General features: G+C 43.6%; 1 protein-coding gene across 2 annotated transcripts in view; it reads left to right on the forward strand.

Annotated features, from left to right (window-relative positions):
• The window catches only part of lrrc8aa (leucine rich repeat containing 8 VRAC subunit Aa), a 35,131-nt gene that overhangs the window by 1,790 nt on the left and 9,123 nt on the right, over window positions 1–24,218 (forward strand). For both annotated transcript variants that reach the window (XM_014142187.3, XM_014142201.3), the window contains exon 2: window positions 19,311–21,432. In XM_014142187.3, the coding sequence (XP_013997662.1) occupies window positions 19,321–21,432 (2,112 nt within the window). In that variant the 5' untranslated portion in view covers window positions 19,311–19,320. The remainder of the gene's footprint in view (window positions 1–19,310; window positions 21,433–24,218) is intronic.

Consider the following 24,218-nt stretch of genomic DNA (forward strand, 5'->3'; position numbering starts at 1 on the left):
ATAAATAAAAATAATAATAATTGTGGGAATACAGAAAGTATTGCGTTAAAATGTATAACTGGGGGAGTACTGTGGATTCCAATATCCCTGTAATCCTCACAGGCCCAAGTTTCCCATGGTTAAGAACATAAATTGTAGATTAATAATATTGTATTACTGAACTTATTCCATGGATACCTTGGCCTAAATTTGTTTAATCTGTTAGTAACATTCATTTACAAATGATTGTTTCTTTATAATTCGAGATCTGTCCACGGACCCCACTTTGAGAACCCCTGGGCTATTGGCTACATGATCTTGGTTTGATCATTTTTTTTGAACATTGGTGGAGCACAGCAGTGGTGCTTCTCTCCAACAGCATCCTGGAGAGACATGCAGACATGGACAATATTTGACAAAGTTGGTACTGCTTATCATGGGGCGGCATCAGCGTTCAACTAAATAGCCCATATGCCACTGGGTGAGAAACTAGCTAGTATTAATGAAAATATTCTAAAATCTGCATAAAACAAATGAGCATTTTCCTACCAGAGGTTAGCCCTGCTGCTATTATTCCTTACGTCGTTTGTCATTTGCTGCACAGCCGGTAATACACTCGTGTACCCTGGCGACCGGTTCATACATAAAACATCCTTTATTCAGGCTGCAAAGGCGTCGGTTTCTTTCTTTAACTCGATTTAATGGCCCTTCGGTGGAAAAGAAAATCTGGAAAATATGTGTACTGTCTTTATTAAAACAAAATGTTCCACCACCATGCTTGGGTGGCTAATGGTTTTTCCTGTTGTTGCCCTAGGTTGAAGATAACAAAATAATTACATGCAGAAGTGTTCGAAAATAAACAAATTCATTGGACCAGTGCCGGACTTAAAAACGAAGTGAATGTTAGCAGTACAGAAAGTTCACCATCAAAGTGGAAAATTAACACAATCATAGTGAATTTCAGCGAACTACTCAACAAACTTGTGCCTACCAGTTTTAGTCATTCTATTCATTTAACATTTTTTCAAATGATCTACAGCCACTTTATTACTTGCTTTTCCGACCGCCGGTCGTGTTTTAAATGCTAATCCTGTAGAATCTGCAACGGCGCTGGTCCTATAAATATTTCACATTGTCTTAACTTGTGTGTATTTTTTTCCTCCCCTTTTTTCCCCAATTTCGTGTTTACGATCTTGTCTCATCCCTGCAACTCCCCAACGGGCACGGGAGAGGCGAAGGTCGAGTCATGTGTCCTGACACATGACCCGCCAAACCACACTCCTTAAAACACCCGCCTGCTTAACCTGGAAGCCAGCCGCACCAATGTGTCGGAGGAATCACTGTTCAACTGGCGACTGGGGTCAGCCTGCAGGCACCCGACCCGTCTCAAGGAGTCGCTAGAGTACGATGAGCCAAGTTAAACCCCCCCCCTCCCCTAACCTGGACGACACTGGGCCAATTGTGCGCAGCCCTCTGGGACTCCCGTTCACGGCCGGCAATGACACAGCCTGTGATCAAACCCCAGGCTATAGTGACGGCGCAACACTGTGATGCAGTGCCTTAGACTGCTGCGCCACTCGGGAGGCCAACTTGTATTTTTTCAACCTAGATGTCGCCCACTGTGTTCAGCCAGGGGTAAACTTCCGCAGTGTGCAACATCCGGAAGTTATCTGAAAATAGAGGTGGCTTTATTTTCCACTACGGGTCAATAAATCGAGTTAAGGACAGGTCGCTGGGGGATACGAGTGCATTAAGTCCAGACGTTAGTGGAGAAAAGCGGCCACAAGCGGCTGTTCAGACTAACCAGAGATGCCTTTCCATCAAACTGACTTATTGCGGATAAAAGGTTGTGGGCGGTGACATAGTGCACATACACGTCTTGTGGTTAAATTCCCATGTAACAAATAAAAAATGCAAGTTAAATGGGTTTCCATATCATTTCCAACTCTACTGATGGTTTTGTCACAACTGTTACAAAAAGTGTTATTATAGCAAATGTGCCCACTCTGGTCTTGGTGTGTGCGAGCCAACAGCTCGATACAGTGTGGGTAGGCTACCTACATGATGAGAACATTATGGATAAAACGTTTTTATTTGTCCAAGCGTAAATCGTCATGTCACCAGAATAAAATACTCTCTTTTATTGGAAAGGATCATCAAGCTCATCACCGTGCACTTTCACCACCTTGTGAAGTTTGACTCCAAGTTTACTTCAATATGATATGTGAATGTTTGCTCATGAAGGCATTTACACTTCTGTTTTTCGGTTAATTTATTTTACCAACACAAAAAGATCCCACCATGTCGAATGAACAAATTGTCTGTCTGCATTTATAAAATTGTACCGGTATTTCCTGTTTCCATCAGCCGGTTGTGACATTTTTCCATAGACATTAAAACCAGTAGATAGTGATAGCGCTGATGTCATCTAGGTATTCCTATTGAAAACTCAAGATCGCTTACGAAGCTGGAAGTATTTGAATTTGAAGCGTTACATATTGCTGAATGGGGCTGACTGGCATAATTTTTTTTTTGCTAAGGATCATGGTGAAAATGGACGTAACTAGCAAAGGATCATGGTCAATGTAGTCATTTTCATCCTGCCTGAGAGTCAACCGGTAGCTAATCTTGGTTAACCAGAATTAAAATTCTCACAAGTTATCACGTCCAGTTTATTAACCGACATGTTAACCGGGAGCTGACTTGTAGCCTGCCGGCCTGTGATTGGTCTGTGTCAGCACGTGGTCCTGTGTGAAGACAAATGTAGTATTCAGAATGGATCACAATTTAATGAAATATTTAGATTTGTAGCAAACTTTAAAATAATTCACTGTGGGGATGGAACTTGATCATAATAAACACATTTTTGAGCCCAAAGCGTCCGTCTGCATTTTTGGTTTGACCTTCATGCCGATTTGTAATTTACATAGGCTTTCTAGGGCAGACCAGGGCTTTTGGCACTGCTAGGTTGCTATGCAGTAACCCACCAGCAGAGCTCATGACTTCGCTCTCCAGACCGGACACTGGGGGCAGGCTTTTTGAATGCGTCCACATTAAATAGAAACCTAGTTGGTCCATCGAATTTATCCCAGATTTTCATGCAAATATTATAAAATCTGCTTTAAAACATATGCGGATTTCCACACCAGAGGTGTTTCCACCAGACTGACTTTGTTGCGGCTGTGCGTGATGACGTAGTGCACATAAAACACTTTTGCGCTTAAGTTTTCATGTACTGAATATAAAACATGAGTTGAATGTGTTTCCATTTAATTTTCCACTCTGATAGTTTTCTCAGACAAACTGTTGCGATAAATGGCAAACTTGCCCAATCTGGTTTTCGCGCATACTCTTTCGACAGCAGTTCGCTGATTAAGTGGACATTGGACAGATTATTTGATGAGATGGATGTGGCAGCTAATCACCGATCATCTTGTCCCTAGCATACAAATTTAAGACCCTTGATAGTTATTGGAAAGGCGTATCAAGCTCATGACTGTGCACTTTCACCACCCTGTTGCCTAAACTGTGCATGCTTTTCCAAGTCACAGCAAGTAACCCAGGCTGCCGCACATGGAACGGGGTGGAGTTGCTGTGGGGGGCATGTTTTCATTGGTTGAGGTGCATTCACATTCCACCATGCTCAAGAGAACATATCCTGGGCGGTGATACATCAGCACGTACATGTCAGCTAGCTAAGCTTGCCACTCTTGCTAGCTAGTTAGCTGGCTAACATGATTAAAAAAAAAATAGTTTTACAGTCACATCGACTAAAATCATTGTTTTCTAATCTATTTTTGGGTTAATAATTTCTGTTGCATGTAAATACTTTTTATGCATGTTGGATCACTTTGTGTTGGATCACAAATCACATGTTGGATCACAAAGTGCTGTGAAAATTGTGTCCCGGGATTTATCCCCTGTACCCCCATTTTTACACAAGGGCCCTTCTGTTAGTTTGCCTTCAGCTTGCTGCAGCCAAGAGGATCAGATTACCTCGATCAATCCACCTGGGGAATAACTTTAGTTAAGATTCTACAGTACCTGCCTAAACTTGAATACTAACCCAATTCCATGTCGGGCAACTGTCAGGGAAACTTTGAAATGCAGTTGCAGTTCTATCAGACATTCTTGGGAGGTTAATTAAGTAGGTGTGCCGGGGACCAGACAGATGGGGAAGACAGAGAGGAGGGATATTGGGTGTACCGTTGTTGGGCAGATCTCCATATGTTTTATACTGTCTGAACCTGAGCAGACTGGACACATCTAGTTTACTCTGACCCACACGGGCAAACAGAAAATATTTATCAAGCTGCTACATAATGATCTGAGTGACGTGCCCTTAGTACCCTTAAAGTGTCAGATCTGCCTGATAGTGCTCACTGTGAAGCTACCGTACGTGAACTGAAAGGCTGTGTGACGGGGTGTTTGAGTCACCCGGGCTCGCACACACTATCAGTAATTTATGCGCTCTGACGCAAACGTAGAAGTCTACGACTGGAAATATGAGAACTAAAATGTCACTTTCTAGGCAACTTGATTCTGAAAATTAAAAAAAAATAAGAGTAGAGGGAAACAGACTAGTTTTTGTTCGGTCTCCAGTCAGTGTTTTAACTAGACTTATTTCTGACAAACTGGGAGTTGCTGCATGAGAGGGCAGCGATCCAAAGAGAGAGAGAGAGGCAGACTTAAGATGGCTACATGGCTCAGGCTCCTGCCTGGCATACTGATTTGGACTGGATGAGCCTCTGTTAGCGTCCATCAACCACATTGCATGGGGAGGGGCACATGGAGAGCGGGAGAGACAGAACTGAAGAAGTTATAAACTGTCTACACCACCCACTCCACCACATCTGACCTCAAGCATACAAAGAGGAAACAGGAAATATCTTACTGCGAGGGTTATCTAATCAGCAGTATCACAGGCTCTGCTGAGGGTGGGCACTCTAAGCTTCAGTATATTCTCAATTTTGGGATGTTTTCATTAAGTAGCGTGTCGGGGTTAAACCGCATTGTTTCCCCTATATGCATTTACGCCGCTGCTAAATCCAATCCAAGATGGCATAGCAGTCAGAAGACCTCGTCTTGTCGTGTCCCGTATATATATATTATATATATATATATATTTACATCTTCGCATATCTTTTTATATATTTTTTTCTAGAAACTCAACTTCAAAACACTCTTCTGCAACCCGCCTCACCAATTTAAAAATAAAAGTATTAGAGAGGCTAGCCTAGCCAGAGAGGCTAGCCTAGCCAGAGAGGCTAGCCTAGCCAGAGAGGCTAGCCTAGCCAGAGAGGCTAGCCTAGCCAGAGAGGCTAGCCTAGCCAGAGAGGCTAGCCATAGCCTAGCCAGAGAGGCTAGCCAGAGAGGCTAGCCTAGCCATGGCCTAGCCAGAGAGGCTAGCCTAGCCATGGCCTAGCCAGAGAGGCTAGCCTAGCCATGGCCTAGCCAGAGAGGCTAGCCTAGCCATGGCCTAGCCAGAGAGGCTAGCCTAGCCATGGCCTAGCCAGAGAGGCTAGGCTAGCCATAGCCTAGCCAGAGAGGCTAGGCTAGCCAGAGAGGCTAGCCAGAGGCTAGCCAGAGGCTAAAATAGCTTCAAGGTATAATGTACTGACAAAGATGAGAGGCTAGCCAGTTAACCTGTTAGGGCTAGGGGGCAGTATTGACACGGCCGGATAAAAAAACGTACCCGATTTAATCTGGTTACTACTCCTGCCCAGTAACTCGAATATGCATATAATTATTGGCTTTGGATAGAAAACACCCTAAAGTTTCTAAAACTGTTTGAATGGTGTCTGTGAGTATAACAGAACTCATATGGCAGGCAAAAACCTGAGAGGATTCTATATGGGAAGTGGCCTGTCTGACAAGTTGTTGTTCATCTGGGCTCTTTTTATTGAAGACTGAGGATCTTTGCTCTAACGTGACACTTCCTACGGCTCCCATAGGCTCTCAGAGCCCGGGAAAAAGCTGAACGATATCGAGGCAGCCTCTGGCTGAAACACATTATCGCTTTTGGCAAGTGGCTGATCAGAGTACTATGGGCTTAGGCGCGTGCCCGAGTCGACCCCATGCTTTATTTTCTTTCGTCTGTTTACCTAAACGCAGATTCCCGGTCGGAATATTATCGCTTTTTTACGAGAAAAATTGCATAAAAATGGATTTTAAACAGCAGTTGACATGCTTCGAAGTACGGTAATGGAATATTTAGAATTTTTTTGTCACAAAATGCGCCATGCTCGTAACCCTTATTTACCCTTTCGGATAGTGTCTTGAACGCACGAACAAAACGCCGCTATTTGGATATAACTATGGATTATTTTGAACCAAACTAACATTGGTTATTGAAGTAGAAGTCCTGGGAGTGCATTCTGACAAAGAACACCAAAGGTAATAACATTTTTCTTATAGTAAATCTGACTGAGTGCTAAACTTGCTGGGTGTCTAAATAGCTAGCCCTGTGATGCCGGGCTATCTACTGAGAATATTGCAAAATGTGCTTTCACCGAAAAGCTATTTTAAAATCGGACATATCGAGTGCATAGAGGAGTTCTGTATCTATAATTCTTAAAATAATTGTTATGCTTTTTGTGAACGTTTATCGTGAGTAATTGAGTAAATTCACCGGAAGTTTGCGGGGGGTATGCTAGTTCTGAACGTCACATGCTAATGTAAAAAGCTGGTTTTTGATATAAATATGAACTTGATTGAACAAAACATGCATGTATTGTATAACATAATGTCCTAGGGTTGTCATCTGATGAAGATCATCAAAGGTTAGTGCTACATTTAGCTGTGGTTTGGGTTTATGTGACATTATATGCTAGCTTGAAAAATGGGTGTCTGATTATTTCTGGCTCGGTACTCTGCTGACATAATCTAATGTTTTGCTTTCGTTGTAAAGCCTTTTTGAAATCGGACAGTGTGGTTAGATTAATGAGAGTCTTATCTTTAAAATGGTGTAAAATAGTCATATTTTTGAAAAATTGAAGTAATATCATATCTAAGGTATTTGAATAACGCGCCACAGGATTCAACTGGCTGTTGAGTAGGTGGGACGCAAGCGTCCCACCTAGCCCATAGAGGTTAATGTCAATATGCCTTGTCCATTGCTGTTCTGGTTAGTGTTTATTGGCTTATTTCACTGTAGAGCCTCTAGCCCTGCTCATTATACCTTATCCAACCTCTCAGTTCCACCACCCACACATGCGATGACATCACCTGGTTTCAATTATGTTTCTAGAGACAATATCTCTCTCATCACTCAATGTCTAGGTTTACCTCCACTGTATTCACATCCTACCATATCTTTGTCAGTACATTATACCTTGAAGCTATTTTATCGCCCCCAGAAATCTGCTCCTTTTACTCTCTGTTCCGGACGTCCTAGACAACCAATTCTCATAGCTTTCAACCGTACCCTTATCCTACTCCTCCTCTGTTACTCTGGCGATGTAGAGGTCAATCCAGGCCCTGCAGTGCCTAGCTCCACTCCTATTCCCCAGGCGCTCTCTTTTGGTGACTTCTGTAACCGTAATAGCCTTGGTTTCATGCATGTTAACATTAGAAACCTCCTCCCTAAGTTTGTTTTATTCACTGCTTTAGCACACTCTGCCAACCCGGATGTCCTAGCCGTGTCTGAATCCTGGCTTAGGAAGACCACCAAAAACTCTGAAATCTCCATCCCTAACTACAACATTTTCAGACATGATAGAACGGCCAAAGGGGGTGGTGTTGCAATCTACTGCAGAGATAGCCTGCAGAGTTCTGTCCTACTATCCAGGTCTGTACCCAAACAATTTGAACTTCTTCTTTTAAAAATCCACCTCTCTAAAAACAAGTCTCTCACCGTTGCTGCCTGCTATAGACCACCCTCTGCTCCCAGCTGTGCTCTGGACAACATATGTGAACTGATTGCCCCCCCATCTATCTTCAGAGTTTGTGCTGCTAGGTGACCTAAACTGGGACATGCTTAACCTGTTAGGGCTAGGGGGCAGCATTGACACGGCTGGATAAAAAACATACCCGATTTAATCTGGTTACCACTCCTACTCAGTAACTAGAATATGCATATACTTATTACATATGGATAGAAAACACCCTAAATTTTCTAAAACTGTTTGAATGGTGTCTGTGAGTATAACAGAACTCAAATGGCAGGTCAAAACCTGAGAGATTCCTTTACAGGAAGTGGCCTGTCTGACCATTTCTGGAACTTCTTTGCCATCTCTATCATTTACTAAGGATCTCTGCTCTAACGTGACACTTCCCACGTCGTCCATAGGCTCTCATAGCCCGGGAAAAAAGAGAATGTCGTCATTCCAGCCCCAGGCTGAAACACATTATCGCCTTTCTCAAGTGGCCCATCAAGAGACACTAGCTTATGCGCGTGACCCCGACCGCCCCCGCCTTTGGGATTTTTTCCTCTGTTTGCCGAAAAGGAGATTCCCTGTCGGAATTTTATCGCTTTTCTACGAGAAAAATGACGTAAAAATTGATTTTAAACAGCGGTTGACATGCTTCGACGTACGGCAATGGAATACTTTGAATTTTATTGTCAGGAATTGCGCCAAGCGCGCGACACTTCTTTACTATTTCGGATAGTGTCTGGAACGCACGAACAAAACGCCGCTATTCGGATATAACGATGGATTATTTTGGACCAAACCAACATTTGTTATTGAAGTAGACGTCCTGGGTGTGCATTCTGACGAAGACAACAAAAGGTAATGACATTTTTATAATAGTAAATATGATTATGGTGAGTGCTAAACTTGCCGGGTGTCTAAATAGCGAGCCCGTGATGCCTGGGCTATGTACTTAGAATATTGCAAAATGTGCTTTCACCAAAAAGCTATTTTAAAATCGGACATATCGAGTGCATAGAGGAGGTCTGTATCTATAATTCTTAAAATAATTGTTATGCTTTTTGTGAACGTTTATCGTGAGTAATTTAGTAAAATGTTAGCGAATTCCCCGTAAGTTTGCGGGGGGTATGCTAGTTCTGAACGTCACATGCTAATGTAAAAAGCTGGTTTTTGATATAAATATGAACTTGATTGAACAAAACATGCATGTATTGTATAACATAATGTCCTAGGGTTGTCATCTGATGAAGATCATCAAAGGTGAGTGCTGCATTTAGCTGTCTTCTGGGTTTTGGTGACATTATATGCTGGCTTGAAAAATGGGTGTCTGATTATTTCTGGCTTGGTACTCTGCTGACATAATCTAATGTTTTGCTTTCGTTGTACAGCCTTTTTGAAATCGGACAGTGTGGTTAGATTAACGAGAGTCTTATCTTTAAATGGCTGTAAAATAGTCATATGTTTGAGAAATTGAAGTAATAGGATTTTGAAGATTTTGAAAATCGCGCCACAGGCTGGCAGTGGATGTTACGTAGGTGGGACGAATTCGTCCCGCCGGTCCCATAGAGGTTAACACCCCAACCATCCTACAATCTAAGCTTGATGCCCTCAATCTCACAAATTATCAATAAACCTACCAGGTACCACCCCAAAGCCGTAAACAATTTCTCAATTTCTCCTTCTCCCAAATCCTGTCAGCTGATGTTCTGAAAGAGCTGCAAAATCTGGACCCCTACAAATCAGCTGGGCTAGACAATCTGGACCCTTTCTTTCTAAAATTATCTGCCGAAATTGTTGCAACCCCTATTACTAGCCTGTTATACCTTGGAAAGCAGCTGCGGTCATCCCCCTCTTCAAAGAGGGGGGACACTCTTGACCCAAACTGCTACAGACCTATCCTACCCTGCCTCTCTAAAGTCTTCGAAAGCTAAGTCAACAAACAGATTACCGACCATTTCGAATCCCACCGCACCTTCTCCGCTATGCAATCTGGTTTCAGAGCTGGTCATGGGTGCACCTCAGCCAGGCTCAAGGTCCTAAACGATATCTTAACCGCCATCGATAAGAAACAATACTGTGCAGCCGTATTCATTGACCTGGCCAAGGCTTTCGACTCTGTCAATCACCACATCCTCATCGGCAGACTTAACAGCCTTGGTTTCTCAAATGATTGCCTCAACTGGTTCACCAACTACTTCTCTGATAGAGTTCAGTGTGTCAAATCGGAGGGCCTGTTGTCCGGGCCTCTGGCAGTCTCTATGGGGGTGCCACAGGGTTCAATTCTTGGGCTGACTCTTTTCTCTGTATACATCAATGATGTCGCTCTTGCTGCTGGTGAGTCTCTGATCCACCTCTACGCAGACGACACCATTCTGTATACTTCTGGCCCTTCTTTGGACACTGTTAACCACCCTCCAGACGAGCTTCAATGCCATACAACTCTCCTTCCGTGGCCTCCAACTGCTCTTAAATACAAGTAAAACTAAATGCATGCTCTTCAACCGATCGCTGCATGCACCTGCCTGCCCGTCCAGCATCACTACTCTGGACGGTTCTGACTTAGAGTATGTGGACAACTACAAATACCTAGGTGTCTGGTTAGACTGTAAACTCTCCTTCCAGACTCACATCAAACATCTCCAATCTAAAGTTAAATCTAGAATTGGCTTCCTATTTCACAACAAAGCATCTTTCACTCATGCTGCCAAACATACCCTCGTAAAACTGACCATCCTACCGATCCTCGACTTCGGCGATGTCATCTATAAAATAGCCTCCAACACTCTAATCAATAAATTGGATGCAGTCTATCACAGTGCCATCCGTTTTGTCACCAAAGCCCCATATACTACCCACCACTGCGACCTGTACGCTCTCGTTGGCTGGCCCTCGCTTCATACTCGTCGCCAATCCCACTGGCTCCAGGTCATCTACAAGACCCTGCTAGGTAAAGTTCCCCATTATCTCAGCTCGCTGGTCACCATAGCAGCACCCACCTGTAGCACGCACTCCAGCAGCTATATCTCTCTGGTCACCCCCAAAGCCAATTCCTCCTTCGGCCGCCTCTCCTTCCAGTTCTCTGCTGCCAATGACTGGAACGAACTACAAAAATCTCTGAAACTGGAAACACATCTCCCTCACTAGCTTTAAGCACTAGCTTTAAGCACCAGCTGTCAGAGCAGCTCACAGATTACTGTTCCTGTACATAGTCCATCTATAATTTAGCCCAAACTACCTCCTCCCCTACTGCATTTATTTATTTATTTATTTTGCTCCTTTGCACCCCATTATTTCTACTTTGCGCTTTCTTCCACTGCAAATCTACCATTCCGGTGTTTTACTTGCTATATTGTATTTACTTCGCCACCATGGCCTTTTTTGCCTTTACCTCCCTTATCACACCTCATTTGCTCACTTTGTATATAGACTTATTTTTCTACTGTATCATTGATTGTATGTTGTTTTACTCCATGTGCATGTTGTTTTACTCCATGTGTAACTCTGTTGTATGTGCCAAACTGCTTGCTTTATCTTGGCCAGGTCGCAATTGTAAATGAAAACTTGTTCTCAACTTGCCTACCTGGTTAAATAAAGGTGAAATAAATAAAATAAAATATATATATAAATAAAATTGTGGCAACCACAGATTTTTTGGTGTATGTTTTTATACAGTACCAGTCAAAAGTTTGAACACCTACTCATTCAAGGGATTTTATCTTATTCTTTACTATTTTCTACCATGTAGAATAATAGTGAAGACATCAAAACTGTGAAATAACACATGGAATCACGTAGTAACCAAAAAAGTGTTACACAATGTCAAATATAAAATATATTTTGAATTCTTCAAAGTAGCCACGCTTTGCCTTGATGACAGCTTTGCACACTCTTGGCATTCTCTCAACCAGCTTCATGAGGTAGTCACCTGGAATGCATTTCAATTTACAGGTGTGCTTTGTTAAAAGTTAATTTGTAGAATTTCTTTCCTTAAAGTGTTTGAGCCAATCAGTTGTGTTGATAGCCCTATTTGGTAAAAGACCAAGTCCATATTATGGCAAGAACAGCTCAAATAAGCAGAGAAGCAACAGTCCATTACTATAATACATGAAGGTCAGTCAATCCGGAAAATTAAGAACTTTGAAAGTTTCTTCAAGTGTAGTCGCAAAAACCATCAATTGCTATGATGAAACTGGCTCTCATGAGAACTGCCACAGGAAAGGAAGACCTGGAGTTACCTCTGCTGCAGAGGATAAGTTAATTAGAGCTATCAGCCTCAGAAATTGCAGTCCAAATAAATGCTTCAGAGTTCAAGTAGCAGACACATCTCAACATCAACTGTTCAGAGGAGACTGAATCAGTCCTTCATGGTTGAATTGCTGCAAAGAAACCACTACTAAAGGACACGAATAATAAGAAGACTTGCTTGGGCCAAGAAACACGAGCAACAGACATTAAACTGGTGGAAATCTGTCCTTTCCTCTGAGTCGAAATGTGAGATTTTTGGTTCCAACCGCTGTGTCTTTGTGAGACTCAGAGTAGGTGAACGGATGATCTCCGCATGTGTGGTTCCCACCGTGAAGCATGGAGGAGGTGTGGGGTTGCTTTGCTGGTGACACTGTCTGATTTTTATTTAGTGTTCAAGGCACGCTAAACCAGCATCACTACCACAGCATTCCAACAAGTGCTCAGCACTTGAGCATTCCTCATGAAGCTGGTTGAGAGAATGCCACGAGTGTGCAATGCTGTCATTAAGGCATAGGGTGGCTACTTTGAAGAATCTCAAATATTTAACCCTTTTTTAAAAAGTAGTGTGGTGAGTAGGTGTGTCCAAACTTTTGACTGGTACTGTACATTTTGTTGAGTGAAGTCTTAGTGCTAGCATCGGGTTGTGGTGGTAAATAGTAGAGGTCGACAGATTAATCGGCATAGCCAATTAATTAGGGCCGATTTCAAGTTTTCATAAATCGGTAATATGCATTTTTGGATGCCAATTATGGCCGATTACATTGCATTCCACGAGAACTGTGTGGCAGGCTTGACCACCTGTTACGCGAGTGCAGTAAGGAGCCAAGGTAAGTTGCTAGCTAGCATTAAACTTTTTTTTTTAAAGATAAATCTTCACATCACTAGTTAACTACACTTGGTTGATGATATTACTAGGTTAACTAGCGTGTCCTGTGTTGCATATAATCAATGCGGTACCTGTTAATTTGTCATCCAATCAAGCCTACTTCGCCAAACGGGGGATGATTTAACAAAAGCACAATTTTGAAAAAGGCACAATCGTTGCACGAATGTACCTAACCATAAACATCGATGCCTTTCTTAAAATCAATACACAGAAGTATCTTTTTTTAAAAAAAACTACATATTTAGTTAAAATAAATTCATGTTAGCAGGCACAATTAACTAGGGAAATTGTGTCACTTCTCTTGCGTTCATTGCATGCAGTGTCAGGGTAAATGCAACAGTTTGGGCCGCTTGGCTCATTGCGAACTAATTTGCCAGAATTTTACATAATTATGACATAACATTGAAGGTTGTGCAATGTAACAGCAATATTTAGACTTAGGGTTGCCACCTGTTTGATAAAATACGGTTACGTATTTCACTGAAAGAATAAATGTTTTGTTTTCGAAATTATAGTTTCTGGATTTGACCATATTAATTACCAAAGGCTCGTGTTTATTATAATTAAGTCTATTATTTGATAGAGCAGTCCGACTGAGCAGTGGTAGGCACCAGCAGGCTCGTAAGCGTTCATTCAAACTTTACTGCATTTGCCAGCAGCTCTTAGCAATGCTTGAATCACAGCGCTGTTTATGACTTCAAGCCTATCAACTCTTGAGATTAGGCTGGCAATACTAAAGTGCCTATTAGAACTTCCAATAGTCAAAGTTATATGAAATACAAATGGTATAGTGAGAAATGGTCAACGCGTCATAATTCCTATAACTACAACCTAAAACTTCTTAACTAGGAATATTGAAGAACTGGGAACATTGAACCACAAGCTTTCATATGTTCTGAGCAAGGAACTTAAAGATTGGCTTTTTAACATGGCACATATTGCACTTTTACTTTCTTCTCCAACACTGTGTTTTTGCATTATTAAACCAATATATATTTGTAATAACCGATTTATTGGAGGACCAAAAAACACAATACTGATTAATCTGCCGATCAATTAATCCGGATCGGCTTTTTTTTGGTCCTCCAATAATCGGTATCGGTGTTGAAATATTATAATCGGTCGACCTCCTAGATGGCTTCTAAAAATATAGATAATCTCTTTTGGTAAATAGTGTGGTCTACAGCTTATCATGAGATACTCTACCTCAGGCGAGCGAAACCTTGAGACTTCCTTAATATTAGATTTCGTGCACCAGCTGTTATTAACAAAGACACAGACCGCCGCCACTTGTCTTATCGGAGGCAGCTGTTTTTATCTTGCTGATGCACGGAAAACCTAGCCAGCTGTATGTTATCCATGTCGTCGTTCAGCAACGACTCTGTGAAACATAAGATATTACCATTTTTAATGTCCCGTTGGTAGGATAGTCTTAATCGGCACTCATCCAGATTATTAACCAATGATTGCACGTTGGCTAAAAGTACGGAAGGTAAGAGACTGGTTACCCACTCGCAGTCGGATTCTTACAAGGCACCCTGACTTACGTCCCCTATATATCCTTCTCTTCATGCGAATGACTGGGATTTGTTCCTTGTCAAGTCTGTAAATCCTTCATGTCCGACTCGTTAAAGGAAAAAAAATATTTTTCCAGTATGAGGAGACTAGTCGTTATTCTGATATCCAGAAACATTATGTACAAAACAAGCTACAAATAACGTGAAAAAACACACACAATAGCACAATTGGTTAGGAGCCCGTAAAACAGCATCCATCTCCTCCGGCGCCTCTAGATTGTATAAAAACAAGGCTAAGCATTATTGCCTCAAATTTCAGGTCTGCTGAGTGCAAACTTGAACATTGTGATATTTCTGTGCAACTTCCGGCACGCGTTTACTGTGAACACTGAGGCTGTATCCACTTTAAGTTAGTTTTAAGTGGTCAAGTAAGCTACTGTGGCTATTTGATCATAATGTAGGCCTGCCAGTGTGGCCTACCATCAAACAATGGACAACTCCTGCGTGGCGTAGCGGTCTAAGGCACTGTGGCGCTGTGCCACTAGAGATCCTGGTTCAGGCTCTACCGGGAGCCGCTACCGGGAGATTGGCCCAGCGTCGTCCGGGGAGGGTTTGGCCGGCAGGGATGTTCTTGTCCCATCACGCACTAGCAACTCCTGTGGTGGGATGGGCGCAATGCACGCTGACACGGTCGCCAGGTGCACAGTGTTTCCTCCGACACATTGGTGCGGCTGGCTTCCGGGTTAAGCGGGCATTGTGTCAAGAAGCAGTGCGGCTTGGTTGGGTTGTTTCGGAGGACGCACGGCTCTCGACCTTTGCCTCTCCTGAGTCCGTACGGGAGTTGCAGCGATGGGACAAGACTGTAACTACCAATTGGATACCACGAAATTGGGGAGAAAAAGAAAAACTGGAGAAAATGCATCCCATAACATTTTAACATTGAAATAGCTGTTGTATGGTTCAGCCTACAGTAGCGGCCAATGTGTGGTGTTCAATGTAGGCCTACACTCCATGAGTCTTAACTAAAAAAACATGCAGGGCTTGACATAAACCTGTTTATCCATTGGTCATTCAGACAAGGACGGGACTGAAATTGTTGTTTGATGCAATAAACCACTTTACAAAAGAAAATGCATCATTATTTCCATACCCTTATTCCAGAGAATCAAATAAATTATTCTACCCTCTGCCAATTGGTTACTTGACTTATTCAAGCCTGGCTCAAAATACTGCCCCTTTAAGACAAAAAAAAGCTATTTTGCCTGACTTGCTTTTCAACGATGTATAGAAATATACATGTTTTGTGCTCTTGTAGGAAGCAATTACTCCCCCATTGCTGACTACAAATGATCTAAAGTTGGGCTAATAACTCACTAACTTTTACAAAGGATAAGAACAAAATTACACATGTGCACACGTCACTACATGTAGCTCTCACTTTGATCCCAAAACAAGCGCATTGACTCACGACCACTCATGCTGTAAAAACAGTCTAGTTCAAAGTGAATGGCACATCCATATGGCAATTGTCTATTTGCATATACAGTGCATTCAGAAAGTATTCAGACCCCTTGACTTTTTCAAAAAAAATTGTTACAACCTTATTCTAAAATTGATTCAATAGTTTTTTTTCTCAATCTACACACAATACCCCATTACAAAAAAACAACAACATTAGGTCGAAGGAATTGTCCGTACAGCTCCGAGACAGGATTGTGTCGAGGCACAGATCTGGGGAAGGGTACCAAAACATTTCTGCAGCATTGAAGATCCCCAAGAACACAATGGCCTCCATTATTCTTCAATTGAAGAAGTTTGGAACCACCAAGACTCTTCCTAGAGCTGGCTGCCCGGCCAAACTGAGCAATCGGGGGAGAAGGGCCTTGGTCAGGGAGGTGACCAAGAAACCGATTGTCACTCTGACAGAGCTCCAGAGTTTCCTCTGTGGAGATGGTTGTATTTCTGGAAGTTTCTCCAATCTCTGCAGCACACCACCAATCAGGCCTTTTTATGGCAGAGTGGCCAGACGTAAGCCACTTCTCAGTAAAAGGCACATGACAACCCGCTTGGAGTTTGCCAAAAGGCACCTAAAGGACTCTCAGACCATGAGAAACAACCTGGCACAATCCTTACAGTGAAGCATAGTGTTGACAGCATCATGCTGTGGGGAGGATGTTTTTCAGTGATAGGGACTGGGAGACTCAGGATTGAGGGAAAGATGAATGAAACAAAGTACAGAGATCCTTGACAACCTGCCCCAGGGAGCTGAGGACCTCAGACTGGGGCAAAGGTTCACTTCCAACAGGACAATGACCCTAAGCACACAGCCAAGAGAACGCAGGAGTGGCTTTGGGACACGTCTCAATGTCCTTGAGTAGCCCAGCCAGAGCCCGGACTTGAACCCGTTCGAACATCTCTAGAGAGAACTGAAAATTGCGGTGCAGTGACGCTCCCCATCCACACTGACGGAGCTTGAGGGATCTGCAGAGAAGAATGGGAGAAACTCCCCAAATACAGGTGTGCCAAGCTTGTAGCGTCAAACCCTAGAAAACTTGAAGCTGTAATCGCTGCCAAAGGTTCTTCAACAAAGTACTGAGTAAAGGGTCTGAATACTTACGTGAATGTAATATTTCAGTTTTTTTTTACATTTGCAAACATTTCTCAACCTGCTTATCCTTTGTCATTATTGGGTATTGTGTATAGATTCTTTTTTTTGGGGGGGGGGGACTATTTAATACATTTTAGAATATGGCTGTAACGTATCAAAATATGGAAAAAGTCAAGGGGTCTGAACACTTTCCGAATGCACTGTAGGCCTACTGCAGCTCTGATTTGATTATGGTGCACCGGTCTGTGTAGAGTATAGGCCTGAGTCGTGCTTGTCAATGCAATAGAATCCTACTCCGATGTGTTCTGCCTACCACAAAATCTCTTGCATAGTTCGTTTTTGTTATGTTACCTTGAAAGGGGTTAAATATTGCGTTGATTCGATCACAATTCCCTCAGTAAAGAGAAACGTTGATAGTTAAATCTAACGGGGAAAACTCTAAAGTTGAGTGAAGTTCAATCTTATGCTTCTCTGCACGGGCTGATATTGCGGCAGTCCCAGGGGAGATGCACGCCCGCGCACAGCTTAGAGGGAACATTGAACACTGGGCATAAGCCTTGGCAAAATGTGTGTAATTGCAGGAAATTTGCTTTAAAACAACAAAATGTTGTCTCTGCGGCCAAGAGGCGGGCCCCTAAAACTGTGCCATTGGCCACGCCCCTAACGCTGCTTAAAAAAATACTAGGGGAAACACTGAAACGGTACAAATGCAGAGGACTTTGTGTACTTGACTGGTTCATTTCCCAAGTTATGTCCTTTTTAAATGGGTGGTTTTCCCCATACACCGTAGTAGTAGGGCAATTCCACGGTCACAGAATTTTGTTAAACTTTTTAAATCAATGGTCTCAACGTAAGTCTGTTACCGTGGAATTGCCAAGTAGTAGTAAATTCTCAGGCTTGAAGGTTTTCTTGACCAGAAAAAACTACAAGTCCTTAGTAATAGGCTATAACTACAGCTAAGAGTTTTTCCTGGTCAGATCACTTGATCAGAAAAAACTCCCGGCCCCAACAATGTCCTAATAAATGGGTTGTTTTCCCGTGTCTGAGAGATCACTGGTGGTGATAGAGCTAGACATAACAGGTTAAACACCATGACGATGCAAGCCTTTTCTGGCAAAACAACTTTGCAGCCGTGTTAATGGTTTCCTCTTTGGTTTTATTATAATCTGTGACATTTCGCTGTTGCCCCATTGAATACCATCATTAAACCTCACGCATTGAGTAATATTTCTTCAGAACGTAAACAGGAAGAAACATGTTCACACTTGCAGCGAGTCACTGTTTTCTTAATGGACTTTTAAATGCCAAAGTAATGGAAAGCTCTCTTTCCTTAATGTCAAGTCCTCCTACATGGTGGGTTTGTCCTTTTTTTTTTACTTTGATTTCACATTTTTGTGAGGGGTCTTCTCACAGAACATTGAGTCAGAGATGTTACTAACTTTAGTGTGTGCATGCGTGCTGTGTCAGGTTCTGTGCCCTTCTGTATCCAGCTTGCTCTGCATTCTCTGAGCCACACAGTGTTCTGTCTGCTCACAGGATGTCTGGGTTGTCCCTGATGAGTAGCAGACTCTCCATAGCTGGGAAACATAATAACTGCTTTCCCTGCACCAACCTGGGAACCCACAGACATAATGCCCCTAGTCATCTGGGAATGGGTACAGAGTTCTGATCATATTTCCCATAATAAGCTTCCTGGGGTTTTGCATTCTGATATAAATAAGATGTTGTGTTACAGATGAGAATATATAATAATTGAAGCAATTGTGGAGTTGAATGTAAAAAATGCTCTGTTTGAGGCGCAGGTAACTGATTTGGTTCTGGGAGCTGAGATTAGCTGACTCATAACATTGCAAAGGAAGTCACATTTAATATACATAGGTCTGTGGTTTAGTTCACTGGAATAAAGTAACCACACACATCCAGTTGGGTTTGTGTTTAACTGTCTGCACTTGTGCTGAAAAATCAGTGGTTGAGGAAAGCTTCTAAGTTAATTGAGAACGCATGCTGACATGACGTGTCTCCCCATGAGTCAGAGTATCTGATGAGCAGTGTCTGAAGGTTTGATGAGCTATGTTTGTAGTTCAAGATAAAGCATGTTGGAGAAAACCTGTAAATATTTTGCTCTAATGAACTTTGCCACAAGTATATTTCAATGTGAATGTCTTGCATTACGTTTAGTCTCTCTCTCTTTCTCTCCATAGGTAAACTATCATGATCCCCATCACAGAGCTCCGGTACTTTGTTGACACCCAGCCGGCGTACCGCATCCTGAAGCCATGGTGGGACGTCTTCACAGACTATATCTCCATCGTCATGCTTATGATCGCCGTATTCGGGGGAACGCTGCAGGTCACCCAGGACAAGATGATTTGCCTGCCCTGCAAGTGGGTAGTCAACAAGTCCTGTGAGTACCTCAATGTGAGCTTCCCAGACCCATTTGCCTCTGAGCCCAAAGGCATCAAGTATGAACTCGATCGGCACCAGTACAACTACATTGACGCGGTCTGCTACGAGAACAAGCTGCACTGGTTCGCCAAGTACTTCCCCTACCTGGTGCTACTGCACACCCTCATCTTCCTGGCCTGCAGTAACTTTTGGTTCAAGTTCCCCCGGACTAGCTCCAAATTGGAGCACTTTGTGTCCATCCTGCTCAAGTGTTTTGACTCGCCCTGGACCACCAGGGCTCTGTCCGAGACGGTAGTGGAGGAAAGCGACCCCAAGCCCCTGGGGAAGATGAACGGTTTGGTGGACAAGAAGGCATCTTGTGTCAGCGAGGATGTGGAGGCCAGCATTCCGATGCTCCAAAGGACTAGGTCCCGCATCGAACAGGGCATAGTGGACCGCTCCGACACTGGCGTCCTGGACAAGAAGGAAGGCGAGCAGGCCAAAGCTCTGTTTGAGAAGGTGAAGAAGTTCCGGATGCACGTTGAAGAAGGGGACATTGTTTACCGGCTCTACATCCGCCAAACCATCATCAAAGTCCTCAAGTTCATCCTGATCATCTGCTACACGGCCTACTATGTGCACTACATCAAGTTCAGTGTGATCTGCAAGGTTGACATTGAGAAGCTGACAGGCTATAGGATGTACCACTGTGCTCACCCCCTGGCCACCCTCTTCAAGATTCTGGCCTGTTTCTATATCAGTCTGGTGGGGATTTACGGTCTCATCTGCATGTACACCCTCTGCTGGATGCTCAGCCGCTCCCTCAAGCGCTACTCTTTTGAGTCGATCCGTGAGGAGAGCCACTACAGCGACATACCCGATGTGAAGAATGACTTTGCCTTCATGCTGCACATGATTGACCAGTATGACCCGCTCTATTCCAAACGCTTTGCTGTTTTCCTATCGGAGGTGAGTGAGAACAAACTGCGTCAGCTGAACCTCAACAACGAGTGGACGCTGGACAAGCTGAGGCAACGCATCACCAAGAACTCCCAGGAGAAACTGGAGCTGCACCTGTTCATGCTTAGCGGAATCCCTGACACAGTGTTTGACCTTCTAGAACTGGAGGTGCTCAAGCTGGAGCTCATCCCTGATGTCACCATCCCCCCCATCATTGCCCAGCTGGTCAGCCTGAGAGAGATGTGGCTCTACCACACACCAGCCAAAATCGAGGCCCCAGCTTTGGCCTTCCTGAGGGAGAACCTGAAGTCCCTCCACATCAAGTTCACAGACATCAAGGAGATCCCTCTGTGGATCTACAGCCTGAAGAACCTGAGTGAGCTGCACCTCACAGGGAACCTGAGCGCAGAGAACAACCGCTTCATCGTAATCGACGGGCTACGGGAGCTCAAGAGGCTCAAAGTGCTCCGTCTGAAGAGCAACCTGACCAAGCTACCTCAGGTGGTGACGGACGTCGGGGTCCACCTCCAAAAGCTGTCCATCAACAACGAGGGCACCAAGCTAATGGTGCTCAACAGCCTGAAGAAGATGATGAACCTGACAGAGCTGGAGCTGTTGCGCTGTGACTTGGAACGAATCCCGCACTCCATCTTCAGTCTGCACAACCTGCAGGAGATCGACCTGAAGGACAACAATCTCAAGACCATTGAGGAGATCATCAGCTTCCAGCACCTGCACCGGCTGGTAAGCCTGAAGCTGTGGTACAACCAGATCGCCTACATCCCCATCCAGATCGGCACCTTGACGAACATGGAGAGGCTCTACCTAAACCGCAACAAGATCGAGAAGATCCCGGGCCAGCTCTTCTACTGCCGCAAACTGCGCTTCCTGGACCTGAGTCACAACAACCTTACCAGTATACATGCCGATGTGGGCTTCCTCCAGAACCTGCAGTACTTTGCTGTGACGGCCAACAGGGTGAGTCGAGATCTAGTATTTGAGTGTCCCTGAGAAAATGTTTGCTACACACCAGTGGAGGCTGCGGAGGAGAGGACGGCTCGTAATAATGGCTGAAATGGAGCAAATGGAATGGCATTAAACGCATCGGAACCATGTTTGATGTATTTGATACCATTCCACGTATTCCGCTTCAGCCATTACCACAAGCACTTTCTCCCCAATAAAGGTGCCGCCAGCCTCTTGTGCTATACACCTAGAACTAACAAACTTTTTCTTCTTTCCTCTATCTAGCTATTTCATGGTCAGGTCAAATGGTCACCAAACACTTGTTAAGGCCTTTATCTATGTGTCACAGGAACATTTTTGACATTTTTCTTGAAACGCCCTTCTTTCTTCCTCTTGGACATGTGAATGGGGTCAAAGGTCACACTGGGTAACAGGAAGGTAGGAGTTAGCATTATGAAGACCGTTATGTTGGGGTTAATGGTCCTAGGGTTGTTCCACTTCAAAGCACAAGAAAGAGGATTTTGAAACCCACCATCTGAGATTGAGCTGAAATTGTCTGTAGTTAAACAGATAAGATCAGCATTCCTGAAACATTATTGTGTTGAAATATAATTTGATCTCTGTGAAATTAAGCTAATTGATTGCACCAAAATTGTCTATTTTAATTTATTGGATTCATATAATCGTCAATAAATATAGTACCGAACATCCGATTTGGACCATAATCCTTCCTAACAATGAGTGAGACATGAGGAATCCAATAACATGGTGAAAATCCACCAATGGACCCCAATAGCTTTTACTTATGTGGTCACAATTCAAGCCAGTCCGTCATCCATGACAGCATTTCAGTTTGTCCTTCTCTTATCCTTAATCTGTGTCCAGGAAACGGCTCCTCTGTGTGTGGTTTATCCCTTTAAAAAAAAAGGTCTGTATTAGTTAGACCATTCCTGGTAAACCGAGCAGTTCTAATGACCTCAATGTTATGGTCTTTAATGGTAAACGTCCCAAACACGCAGTGGCCGTGTCCAAATACCCATACTAGCCACTAAATATTATTTTTTTAAATATTTTTTTTTATATTATGTCTAATTTCTAAAATAGTACTCCAACTGTGTCATCTAATGCACTATTGCGTTGACTCCTGCCATTTGTTCATTTTGGTACAGTGCATCAATTTATCAGCTGTTGTAAAACACATGAGTCGGAAAAGACGAGTGAATTACACTAGATCAAACCCTGAAATTAGCATATGCAGTTTAAATATGTAGTACACTACTATGGGTGTTCATTCATTCATTCATTCATTAATTCAATCAATCAAATGCATTTATAAAGCCCTTTTTACATCAGCCGATGTCACAAAGTGCTATACAGAAACCCAGCCTAAAACCCCAAACAGCAAGCAATGCAAATCTACAAGCACGGTGGCTAGGAAAAACTCTCTAGAAAGGCTGGAACCTAGGAAGAAACTAGAGGAACCAGGCTCTGGGGGGTGGCTAGTCCTCTTCTGGCTGTCCCGGGATGAGATTATGACAGCACATGGCCAAGGTGTTCAAATGTTCATAATGACCAGCAGGGTCAAATTATTATTATTATTATTATTATCATCATCATCATCACAGTGGTTGTAGAGTGTGCAACAGGTCAGCACCTCAGGAGTAAATGTCAGTTGGCTTTTCATAGCCGAGCATTCAGAGGTCGAGACAGCAGGTGCGGTAGAGGGAGAGCGCGAATCAAAAATGGCATGTCCGGTGAACAGGTCAGGGCTCCATTGCCGCAGGCAGAACAGTTGAAACTGGAGCAGCAGCATGACCAGGTGGACTGGGGACAGCAACGAGTTATCAGGCCAGGTATTCCTGAGGCATGGTCCCAAGGCTCAGGTCCTCTGGGGGAGAGAGCGAATCAGAGGAGCATACTTAAATTCACACAGGACACCGGATAAGACGTGAGAAATACTCCGGGAGACACTTGTGGCCCCATCTGCTGATACCCCCGGACAGGGCCAATCAGGCAGGATATAACCCCACCCACTTTTCCAAAGCACAGCTCCCACACCACTAGAGGGATATCTTCAACCACCAACTTACTACCCTGAGACGAGGCTGAGTATAGCCCACAAAGATCTCCCCCATGGCATGAACCTGAGGGGGGTGCCAAACCCGGACAGGAAGATCACGTAAGTGACTCACCCCTCCTAGGGACGGCATGCAAGAGCACCAGTAAGCCAATGACTCAGCCCCCGTAATAGGGTTTAAGGCAGAGAATCCCGGTGGAGAGAAGGGAACCGGCCAGGCAGAGACAGCAAGGGAGGTTCGTGGCTCCAGTGCCTTTCCGTTCACCTTCACACCCCTGGGCCAGACTACACTCAGTCATAGGGGCTACTGAAGAGATGAGTCTAAAATAAAGACTTAAAGGTTGAGACGAAGTCTGCGTCTCTCACATGGACAGGCAGACCATTCCATAAAAATGGAGCTCATTAGGAGAAAGCCCTGCCTCCTGCTGTTTGCTTAGAAATTCTAGGGACAATAAGGAGGCCTGCGTCTTGTGACCGTAGCATACGTGTAGGTATGTACGGCAGGACCAAATCGGAAAGATAGGTAGGAGCAAGCCCATGTAATGCTTTGTAGGTTAGCAGTAAAACCTTTAAATCAGCCCTAGCCTTTACAGGAAGCCAGTATAGGGAGTCTAGCACTGGAGTAATATGATCAGTTTTTGGTTCTAGTCAAGATTCTAGCAGCTGTGTTTAGCACTAACTGAAGTTTATTTAGTGCTTTATCCGGGTAGGCGCAAAGTAG

The sequence above is a fragment of the Salmo salar genome, chromosome 01 (genome assembly GCF_965601325.2).
Source record: "Salmo salar chromosome 01, fSalSal1, whole genome shotgun sequence".
Lineage (NCBI taxonomy): Eukaryota > Metazoa > Chordata > Actinopteri > Salmoniformes > Salmonidae > Salmo > Salmo salar.